The sequence below is a fragment of the Eleutherodactylus coqui genome, chromosome 2 (assembly GCF_035609145.1).
Source record: "Eleutherodactylus coqui strain aEleCoq1 chromosome 2, aEleCoq1.hap1, whole genome shotgun sequence".
Lineage (NCBI taxonomy): Eukaryota > Metazoa > Chordata > Amphibia > Anura > Eleutherodactylidae > Eleutherodactylus > Eleutherodactylus coqui.
Genome location: NC_089838.1, coordinates 266,430,754 through 266,441,119, shown reverse-complemented (window position 1 = coordinate 266,441,119; position 10,366 = coordinate 266,430,754). Strand labels below are relative to the sequence as shown.

Sequence of the window (10,366 nt, the reverse complement as noted above, 5' to 3'; positions counted from 1 at the left end):
CATGGGCAGAAATTCTGCGGGAAATCCCGCCACAAAATTTCTGCCCGTGTGCAGGAGGCCTAAGCCTTTCCTGACTTGCGCAAACTCTACATCCTGTTGCTCCCCAAATTATTAACCTTTTGTTGTCCCATCTGCCCCTATTACTATTCCTGCTGTTTGCCCTCGTTTCTCCGAGCACTGTGCTTCAGAAATTATTTTGTGACCGTTCTAATTCTCTTCCAATAATAATAGTGCCATACAGTGCCCCATATTTTGCCTGAGATGGTAATAATGCACTACACAGTAAAAGTGCCATCTTTTCTACCTGAAAGTATACTCGTCCCCCTCTTAGTGCCTCACATAGTAAAAATACCCCTTTGGTATCCACACATTGTAAGTAGCACAACAGTGGTCATTATTACTAAGTAATACCGTGTTTCCCCGAAAATAAGTGTCTTATATTAATTTTTGTTCAAAAAGGTTTAGCTTTTTTACATGTATAGCTGCCTGGACACTATTTAAATTGACTTTTTAAATTAACTGTTAGCAGGGCTTAATTTTGGAGTAGGGCTTATATTTCAAGCATCCTCAAAAAGCCTGAAAAATCATTTTGCATCCTCAAAAATTCTGGAAAATCATGCTATGTCTTATTTTCAGGGTATGTCTTATTTTCAGGGAAACAGGGTAGTGCCCCCAAATGCCCTCTTAATAAAAGTGTCCTGTTGAAAATATTCTCAAGTGCCACAATAATAGCAACAGTACTGTCAAAATGGAGGACTGTCCCAAGTGACGCATAATAATAATTATGCCCACTTAATAGTAATAGTACCTGGTTGTGCACCATTAATAGTCCTCCCTGCCTCTTGCTCCAGCCAAAAAGCCTATTACGACTGCATTTCTGCTGACGTTTGTCACGGCCCAACCACAGGGTATATTTCCCCGAACTACCACCATCTTAAAGACAGTATGGGCTAGAAAACCCCACGGTTGGGCCGGAAACACATCTGTATTACGGACGCAGAAATGCAGCTCTAAGCCTGGGTTCACACAGGGCGCATTCCCATCGGAAATCTCTCGGTTTGGCCGCAGCAAAAACCGCGAGATTTCCGCCGGGAGAACCGCTGCGGTTTAAGCCGCGGCGGCTTTGAAGCGGCCCGGCCGCTTGCTTTTCCGTTGCGGCCAGCGCTCCCATAGAGGAGAGCGCGGCTGCGACGAAAATAAACAAAAAAGAAAAGGTAAATAGACATGCTGCTTCTTTTTGAAACCGCGGCAAATCCGCCCTGTGTGGACCCAGCCTTATATGATCAGCTCATGTGAAAATATGTGAAATCGGCCTAAGGGCGACTACAGACTAGCGCATGCGCAAATACGTTTGCTGCTACGGATTGTATTCGTGCATGAACCAGTGTTTGTTTTGTTTTTTTTTTACTATTCGAACTCTTCGCTATTGCGGGCACGTTTAGAAAAAAAACAAAACAGGAAGGTAGGTCCTGCCCTATCATTCTTGCACATAGAAAAACTACTTGCGAGAAAGATGGGGCAAGTCCTATCTTTTCTCGTGCGTAGTATTAACACGCGAGAATCCCGCTAGTGAAATCAATGGTTTCGTTACAGTTTTGCGGCCAGGATTTTAACGCCCGTAAAATGGGACAAAATCCCGATCACGTGTTTAAGCCCTAAAGCTGTACTTTCTGGAAAGGGTGGGACTGTTTATAAGGGCGTTTATAACCCGTCCATACGGGGTTAACACTCGCTGTATAGCGCTATGAACCGGAGCGCTGAAGAGCTGCTGCTGGCTTCTACAATCCTTCCTAGAGTTGTCATGACAACATTGATTAAAACGCCGTCCGAACTCTCCAGAACAGCAACCTCTAAAGTCTATTTTTGGAGGGGAATTTTGTTAAAAAAAATTAATACTCGTTCTTAAATAAAATGATATTCAGATTCGCGAGGACTCTTAAATTATGAGCTGCATGGCGAACGCTCATAGTAAAATTATTGCCTTGGTGTCGCAATGGGGAAAAATATGAGCTACGTTTTTTCCGTCACATGTGACATCCTGTTGTGGTGAAGAGGTAGCTTTAGAGAGCGTCACCCAGGGCGCAAATTGTGCAGCATTTCTGCATCTGAAACAGTCAAAATGTGCGGCATACCTGCAGCTGATTTCCGCAGATACAGCGTTTACTTTCCAATTTTTCACGCTATCAGCGTCGGCCTGTAGTGAGTGCAGCGCGGTTGGTTAGGTGATGCGGAAGTGGTATCCCCTACCAGCGACACTAGAGCGTGCCCGGTGAAACGCGAAAAATGGGGAGGTGAGGAGAGCGCTATATCTGCCAAAAATCAGTTGCGGATTTTGCTGCAGAATTTTATGCAGTCGAAAATCCGCAGCAGTTCCATGAACGTACCCTAAGGCTAATTTCACCCGGGCGAGCGCTATATCAGGATGTGAAACTCAGCCCGATCACGTGATTGCCAACGTGCGATGTCCCCGCGGATGTGAGGCGTTTTTGTGTCATGCTTTGAAAACAATGGGCAAGGTGTCCCGAGGGAACGCCCAAAGATGGGATAGGGCGAAATGCGGGAAAAATACCACTCACGTATATGAGTTCATATTCATGCGTCTCGCAACGTACAAATCTTGCGTGATTTTCTTGTCCGTGTGAAAGAGGCCTAACGGCTTAAACAGACGAGCGCATGTGTAAACACGCTCGCCGATACAGAGTGTACGTGTATGAACAAATAAAATTAAATTTTGCGCTTTTGGCCGAAAAAAAACCCCTAAAGCTAGGGCGCCAGAATCGTGCTAGGGGAAACAAAACCATTGAGATCATTGGTTTAGTTTTATCACGTTTTGCAGATGTGATTTTCACGGACGCAAAACCTGACGGAATCGTGTTCGTCTGTTAAACCCTAAGGGTGAATTGCACGCGGGCGGATTTGAATTGCGGAATCAGGAGTGCGCAACCGCCTCTGGATTCCGTAGCAAATACCGCTCATAGCATGCAATGCAAAAGTGGTTCTTCATGCACACGACCGGAAACCTATTGCGATTTTTCTCGCTTGCCGATTTGCCTGCAAATTCCGCATGGACGGCTTCCATTGAAGTCAATAGAAGCCGTCCGACCCGCAGCCCTGAATTCTGCAGGAAAAAATCCGTACTGCGCATGTCCGACGGCGAGCCGTGCGGACCATCCGCAGTATAGAACAGAAGAAGACAATTCAGGTACGTACGATGTATATAGTTCCCTGTGATTGCAATATGGCGGAAGATGCACGGAAAAGAACCCATTGATTTATGTACGCAAGCGTTTTGTTTTTTTCCCCCTTGACCGATAGTCCAAGGCAGAAGAATTGCAGCTCATCCTATTTGGGGGCGATTCTTGTTCAAGTATTGTCCATTATTTTTAGGAAAAAAAACGTATCGCACTCACTATAGGATTTGCTTGTGAACGTGATGCATTTTTTCCCCTTTTAACTTTTTTTTCATGTGATTTTTTTTTTTTTTTATTTATTTTTTTTCTTTTCTCAAGTGTTATGTTCCTAATACCAAAACACATCATACGTGTGTGAAAATCGCTGAAAATTCAAAGGTAAAAAAGTGTGATATAGGTCAGATATGTGCGCAAATTCGCCTGCGTGAAGCAGCCCTGAAGACTTCTTCACACGATGGGGTTTGCGAGAGTATTTGTATATGAATAATCCGCACATAAAACACAGAGAACAGAACCCATTGATTTCAATGCGTTCGCTCTTACGAACACGTTTTGCGCACGCAGAAAAAAATTACATCCTGCTCTTTTTTCCTGTGTTTTGTGCAGCAAATCTATGGGATATGCGCAAGGGTAAGCCGGAAGCACTGCGCAAAACACGGAGAAAAGAACACATCTGGACCTAATTAGCCTTTTAATCCAGGGAAAGGGTGCGTCGCGTGTGTGTGTGTGTGAACTCCCCCTTCATGTGCAAAAAGTGCAGTAATCGCAGACATGCACGCAAATCAGCCTCATTGAATTTATGTATACAGTTGTTGTCAAGCATTACGCCCTTAGCAGCCGCTGGCTGTGAACATGGTGCCCTCACTGCTCAACTCTTGCTCTGTCATAAAACATTGTTGTTACTTCAGCCTCCTCCATTACACATTCCATAGCAGTCACCAGCGCCCGGCTAGCTCAGTCGGTAGAGCATGAGACTCTTAATCTCAGGGTCGTGGGTTCGAGCCCCACGTTGGGCGACTATGTTTTTTTAAGTCAGAACCTTTATTTTTCTTATTTTCAATAAAATAGTTTAATAAGTGCCTACTTGTGCCTTATTCATTTATATTAATCTTTTCGTTTTATGTCATTGACATATTTATCTCAGAAATGCACGCAAAACGGAGCAAAGCATCATCTATACACCTCCCGATTACTGCTGCCTTTCTATAACCCAAACCTGCCATATAAATTCGAGTCATAACCTAAACCTTCATTTATTATTATTATTTTTTTTACACAATAGAAACACCACTGAGGTTTTCACGGTAAACACAGTTACAGCAGGGTGGAGACTGAGATGGCGGGAATACTTCAGAACTACAACTCCCATAAGCCTTAGCGCGAGTTAGGAGAAACCGAGCAAGCGCAGAAATGCGGTGCTGCTTAACGACTGGGTTCTGCGCAGGCGCGTTGGGTGCCGTGACGTGCGGGCCCGCGCGGTGTGTAGATGCGGCGGATCCGTTCCCGGGAGCCGCGGACGTTATAAATGGCGCCGAAGCAGGACCCAAGCCCTAAATTTCAAGAGGGTAAGAAACTGCTAGTGACGACAGGGGGGAAAAAAAAAAAGAAAAAGTCCTGTTCACTCAGTAGAAATGGTGGCAGCAAAGCTGAGGGGGGAAGCGGCGCGAGCGCGCGCTGCAGAGGGGCATGTGAGGTCGCCGGCTGCCCGTCTGTAGGAGGGACGTGTGCGGGCACGGAGCTGTGGTGAGCTGGTCGTCTATTGTTACAGGGTGGGCAGATGCCAGTGTGCCCTGTGGTACCTCACAGCGGCCAGAGAGCTGGCGGTACTACCACATGTAGGTACAATATGGCTTCTGGGCATCAGCAGGACCTCCTTGTGGCACAGCTGCCCGCTAGGCTCTCTTCCCACAGCCTTCATGGCGTCCGGTAAACGTATGCGCCGGGAGATGCTGCTGAGGGACACGTTTATTAATGGCGACTGACGTCTTTCACGCTACGTCTTGGTGATCCGTAGTCTCGCCGCACCGAGGCTCCTCTTAAGGTACGTTCACACACGGCGGAAAATTCCGGAACACTCCATCAAAATCGCCGCCATCAGTGCGGATTTCGGTTCAAACTTGGCTGCAAATTTGCAGCTGATTTGGAGTCAAAATCTGCATTGGTGGCGCCAATTTATTTTTTTGACAGGGTTCTTGATGTGGATTTTGGCGCAACAAACCTGCAGTGTTTTTTACTTCATGTAAACGTAGCCCTAAGCCGGGATCCATCGGGGTGTTTTTTCTAAGTGGAATAGCGCGACAGCCGCCCCCCCCCCCCCCCAAACCGTGTTCGCGCAGCATTATTGTGTACGCTATGGGGTGCGCTCTGGGGTTCCTTGAACGGACACAAAAGGAGCCATTCGCCTCTATTATAAGGCGAGCGGCTCTTTTTACGACCTTAGGCTGCCTGTCCACGGGCGTTGCGGTATTTTGTGGCAGATCGCCGCCGTGGGTGCCGGCAGACGGATCTCTGCTGTCAGCCCATCTAATAGGCTGACCGCGGAGAATCGCAATGATTCTCCGCTCGTGGACGGGGGAAGCGCTCTTTATAGTAACGCAACCATAGCAACGCTCTATGGAGAGCTTGAACTGCGTTCCCCTCGGCCGGATTATCGCCGCGGAGAACGCGATTCAAACTCGCCCGTGGACAGGCAGCTTTACTGTTCTATTTGGCGTATAGAATGACGTCGTTGACTGCGCTGTTCTGTACGCCAAATTAAATGGACACCACAGAGGTTTCCGTTTCATGATAGAAGTGAATGGTTCCGTTTTGTTTCCGTTCGGGGATTCCGTCACGCCGCTGTCTTCAGCAGAGCCGCACAGCGTGGAAATCAGGAGGGGTTGGAGGATAATAAGGTGCCTGCAACGCTGTAGACAAAGTTGTAGCTCACCTAATATCCCCCTGTACCGCCAGCGCCCCCGCTTTTTCCCTCCAGTCTTCCCCGCTGTACCGCCGAGGGATTCCTTCAGCCCCGCAGGGATGTGAGGCTGTTTCCATGTGAAGACTCCTCGCACCCAGGGATGGAAGGAGGATTGTGAGGGCGATATCGGACCGTAAAGGATTGCCAGTGTGAAGCCGGCCTTATGCTGTGTTTTGCAGGGGAAGATGCGCTGATTGCAGGCGGCACCTGGAATTGTCCTGTGATTGAACTGGCGGGTGCCGGCTGCAGTCAGCGCAGCTTCTCCTGTGTTTTGCAGGGCTGAGAAGCTCATGTAAAGCACCCTAAGGCTGGGTTCACACAGGGCGGATTCCTGTCGGAAATCTCGGGGTTTGGCCGCAGCAAAAACCACGAGATTTCCGGCGGGAGAACCACCGCGGTTTAAGCCGCGGCGGCTTTGAAGCGGCCCGGCCGCATGCTTTTCCGTTGCGGCCGGCTCTCCCGTAGAGGAGAGTGCGGCCGTGACATAAGTTAACAGACATGCTGCTTCTTTTGAAACCTCGTCCACATGGCTGGCTAATCCTGAGATTAGCGGCCGTGGGCGGATCTGCTGCGGCAGACCCGCGGCAAATCCACCGTGTGAACCTAGGCTTAGGCCTCATGTTCGCGGGAAAATCAGGCCCGCCGCGGATTCTCCATGCAGAATCCCGCAGCGGGTCCCTCCTTTCCCGCGAACATGAGGCCTGAAAATTGATTTTTCTTACCTGTCCGGACGTAGTGGATCTTCCCTCCGTCGTGGCCGAATCTTCCTTCTTCAGCCCGGCGGATGTGCTCGGCACGTCGGCAACTTGCCGCGTGCATGCGCCGTGCACTCTTTATTTTCTTTTTGAACTCCTGCTCTTCCGCGCCGGAGAGCAGAAATTCAGCTGCTGGCGTGCCGCGGATACGGACGGCTTCTATGGAAGCCTGCGGGAGCCGTCCGCGGGGGGGACACGCAGAAAATGGAGCATGCTGCAGATGATTTCCCGCTCGGCAGGGAAAAAGGACATCCGCAGGTATTTAATTGCCTGCGGGTGTCCATTGCATCTCTATGGCCACAGAAAACGCGTGCGGGACGCCCACGTGGATTTTGTAATTATAATTGTCCAGTGGACATGAGGCCTAAGGGCCCCTTTTCACTATCCTTTTTTTAATTGCTGCGTTTTTTTTCACGCGATTGTCAACGGGACTTTCTAATGTTAAAAACGCAATGCAATGCAATTGCATTTTTAACATTAGAAAGTCCCATTGACAATTGCGTTAACAAAAACGCAGCGATTTAAAAAAAGGATAGTGAAAAGGAGCCCTTAGGGCTCACTCCCACGTCCGGGTATTTTACAGTTGTAACATGTAATTACTGCATATTTTAACCCTCCCTTCCCCATATTCCCTAATGAGCATATTATGCACTAAAATAGGAAATGCTGTGTTTATTTTATTTTATTCCCATTTGCGTGAAAAATACGCATGTCTCTATGGGCCAATATTACATCAATGGGCTTTTAGGGCTGTATTGGGCGCATGAAAAATAAGCTAAATATCCCACTATCACCCCCCCCCCCCCCCCCCCCCCATACACCTGTGTGAGTATACCCTAAAGCTGGGGTCACACGGGACCGAAATCTCATGGAATGACACACAAAAATATTGCACGATTTCCGCGGAAGAAATGCAGCTTCAAAACCCGCGGCCTTTCGTTGCCTATATTCCGCTGCGGCCATCTCTCCCCATAGAGAGGAGAGCGGCCGCCTCAGAAACAGGAAGAAATAGATATGCTGCGTCTTTAAATTCCATGCGGCGTGTCAATTTCAGCGCGGCTTCGCCGCAACGGATCGTCCGCAGCATGTGGACAATATTTTTGCATGTCTCGTCCCCTTTGCTGGCTAATCCTGGGATTAAAAGCCACAGGTGGAATTTCGTGCAGAGTCTATACGGAAACTCTATGGCCATTACGCCCCGTGTGAACCCAGGCTTGGGGTGCATGTAAGATGCACAGAAATCGCCCAAGAAAGTAACATATAATTCTCAGTCTATTTACAAGCGGGCGTTTTTTTTTTTTCTTTCTCTCACAGCGATTCTGCAAGATAGAGATATTGCAGCATGCTCTATTTTTTGGGGTGATTCTGCTTATGAATTGCCCATTTTTCCCTATAAGAGTCAAAAAAGATCACTTTGCACTCGCATTCTGTGTTTTTTTTTTCCTTTTACTATTGAAGTAACCAGCAGTTTTCACATGTTTAAAAATTACAAGTCCAGCAAAGCGTTTTTTCCTTTATAAAACGCCTAAATCGCATGTTTGCGGGTGCGATGTGGGACGGAGGTTTCAGGACCGTTATCACACTCTTCCAGGTAAACTCACCCTAACAGATCTGCTTTTTTATTTTCTTTTAAGTGACCCTTCAGGCAGTGAGAAACAAAGATGGATGAACCGCTTCTCTGATTTCCTGATCCACACTGTGCGTAGTATTATACAAGTTTTCCTTGAAAATAAGCCCTAGCATGATCTTTCAAGATTTTCAGGGAGGCTAGAAATATAAGCCCTAGTTACAGTTTATAAAGCGAAAAAAAAAGTCAATAGGAATGCATTAGGTGCGTGAAAAGGGCCATAAAAACACAATTGCTGCACTTCTACAGCGCTATTCATGCAGGACAGTCGAGTCACTTGCCCAGCAGGCTCAGTGCAGGTCCTTCCCGCTGCTCTTCATAGCCCCAGCGCGGTCCCCGCAGCCCTCGGCCACCCTCACTGGGTCAATTCATAAATCCTGCCTCCTCGAAGCGATTGATGTGATTGTTTCTTCGAGCATTGCCATCGTTCAGAATAAGGCTTCATTCACACGAGCGTATATCAGCCACGTTTTCATGCCCAGCCCATATACGCGGTCTATTGGTTTACAATGCATCAGTTCACATGGGCGTATTACCGCGGCGTAAAAGCGCCTGGCCGACCAAGATGGTGCATTTCAGCTGGACGCTTTTACGTCAGCCAGGAAAGATAAGCTCTCCTGAGCTATCTTCCTGGCTCGAATGTGGCGGCTCCAATAGACTCCTATATGAGCCTATGGTAGTTGCGGAGAAAGGAGGTGGGAGGGAGTTTAGCAGTGTGACTGCTAAACTCCCCCTTTTCTTCCTTCCTTCTCTCTGGCCCCTCCCGGCTGTTTGCATTGGGAGGAGGCAGGATGGGGCGGGAGCTAGTTGTTAAGCTCTGGCCCCCCCCCATTGCTGACTGCTGACTGGGCGCTGAGAGGGGTGAGAGCTTAGCAACTAGCTGCCGCCTCCTTTGCCGAGAGATAAACTGTCTCCGCCTGCCCAACGGCAATCCAGGCTCGGCGTATAGGCACCGGACCCGGGTCAGGTGAACGGGCACACAAACGGGAGATTGTGGAAGCTCATGTGAAAGAGCCCTAAGTGAGAAAAACCGAAGGATTAGGGAACAAGCCAGCAATGATTTTTCTGCCTGCATATAATGAACATCGAGCGATAATCATTCAGGCTAAACGCAGCCAACGACCGGATGACAATTATTCGCTTTCGCTCGTTTGAATGATATTCTATCTAAAGACACTGCATGTAGATCTGACTGGGCAGCACCAACATGGGCAGCACTGGGTAATCAGAGCAGGTGTAATGTCCTGTACTACTACACAGTGGGCATCAGGTAGTCGGAGAAGATGGGGCAGCCATCTTTGTTTCTCCAGGCCCGGAGCGTCACTTTAAATGAAATGGATAGCAAAACGGAACCAAATGGAAACAATAATATATATATATATATATATATTTTTTTTTTTTAAACTGATCCAGTAGACAGATCAATAGCATAACTTATATCATTTTGGTCATTTTACATCGGCTTCTAATGGATCCATTTTGTCTTATCTATCGCCCCTTCTGCACATGCTCATTTATAAACGGATCCGCAAAACGAAACCAAACCGAACCCTCTTATTCGGTTCCGTCATCCATTGACTATAAAATGTGTTTGAAAAAAAAATCTTCTAGTTTTAAAAAAAAAAAAAAAAAAAAAAAGCGCTGCGGTCTGTGTTTGGTTTTTTTTTTTTTAAATAAAAAAAGGGGGGGGGGGCTGTGAACAGAGCTGACTCGCTGCAGCTGGAAGTGACTGCCAGTGGTGGTGGTGGTGGGGGGGGGGGGGGTTTTTTTTTTTTTTTTTTTTGTAGAGTTGGGAGCAGTTTTGAAAAGACCAGAAACTGGTGTAGATTGTAGT

The 10,366-nt window shown here is 47.6% G+C and overlaps 1 protein-coding gene and 1 non-coding gene across 3 annotated transcripts in view; both read left to right on the top strand.

The window, feature by feature from the left end:
• Positions 1 to 4,134: 4,134 nt before the first annotated feature.
• TRNAK-CUU (transfer RNA lysine (anticodon CUU)) lies at positions 4,135 to 4,207 on the top strand. The gene has a single exon. It is a non-coding gene; the product is annotated as a tRNA-Lys (tRNA).
• A 427-nt stretch (positions 4,208 to 4,634) lies between these two features.
• The window catches only part of MORF4L1 (mortality factor 4 like 1), a 29,167-nt gene continuing 23,435 nt past the window's right edge, over positions 4,635 to 10,366 (top strand). For both annotated transcript variants that reach the window (XM_066592968.1, XM_066592970.1), the window contains exon 1: positions 4,635 to 4,756. In XM_066592968.1, coding sequence (XP_066449065.1) covers positions 4,717 to 4,756 — 40 coding nt within the window. In that variant the 5' untranslated portion in view covers positions 4,635 to 4,716. The remainder of the gene's footprint in view (positions 4,757 to 10,366) is intronic.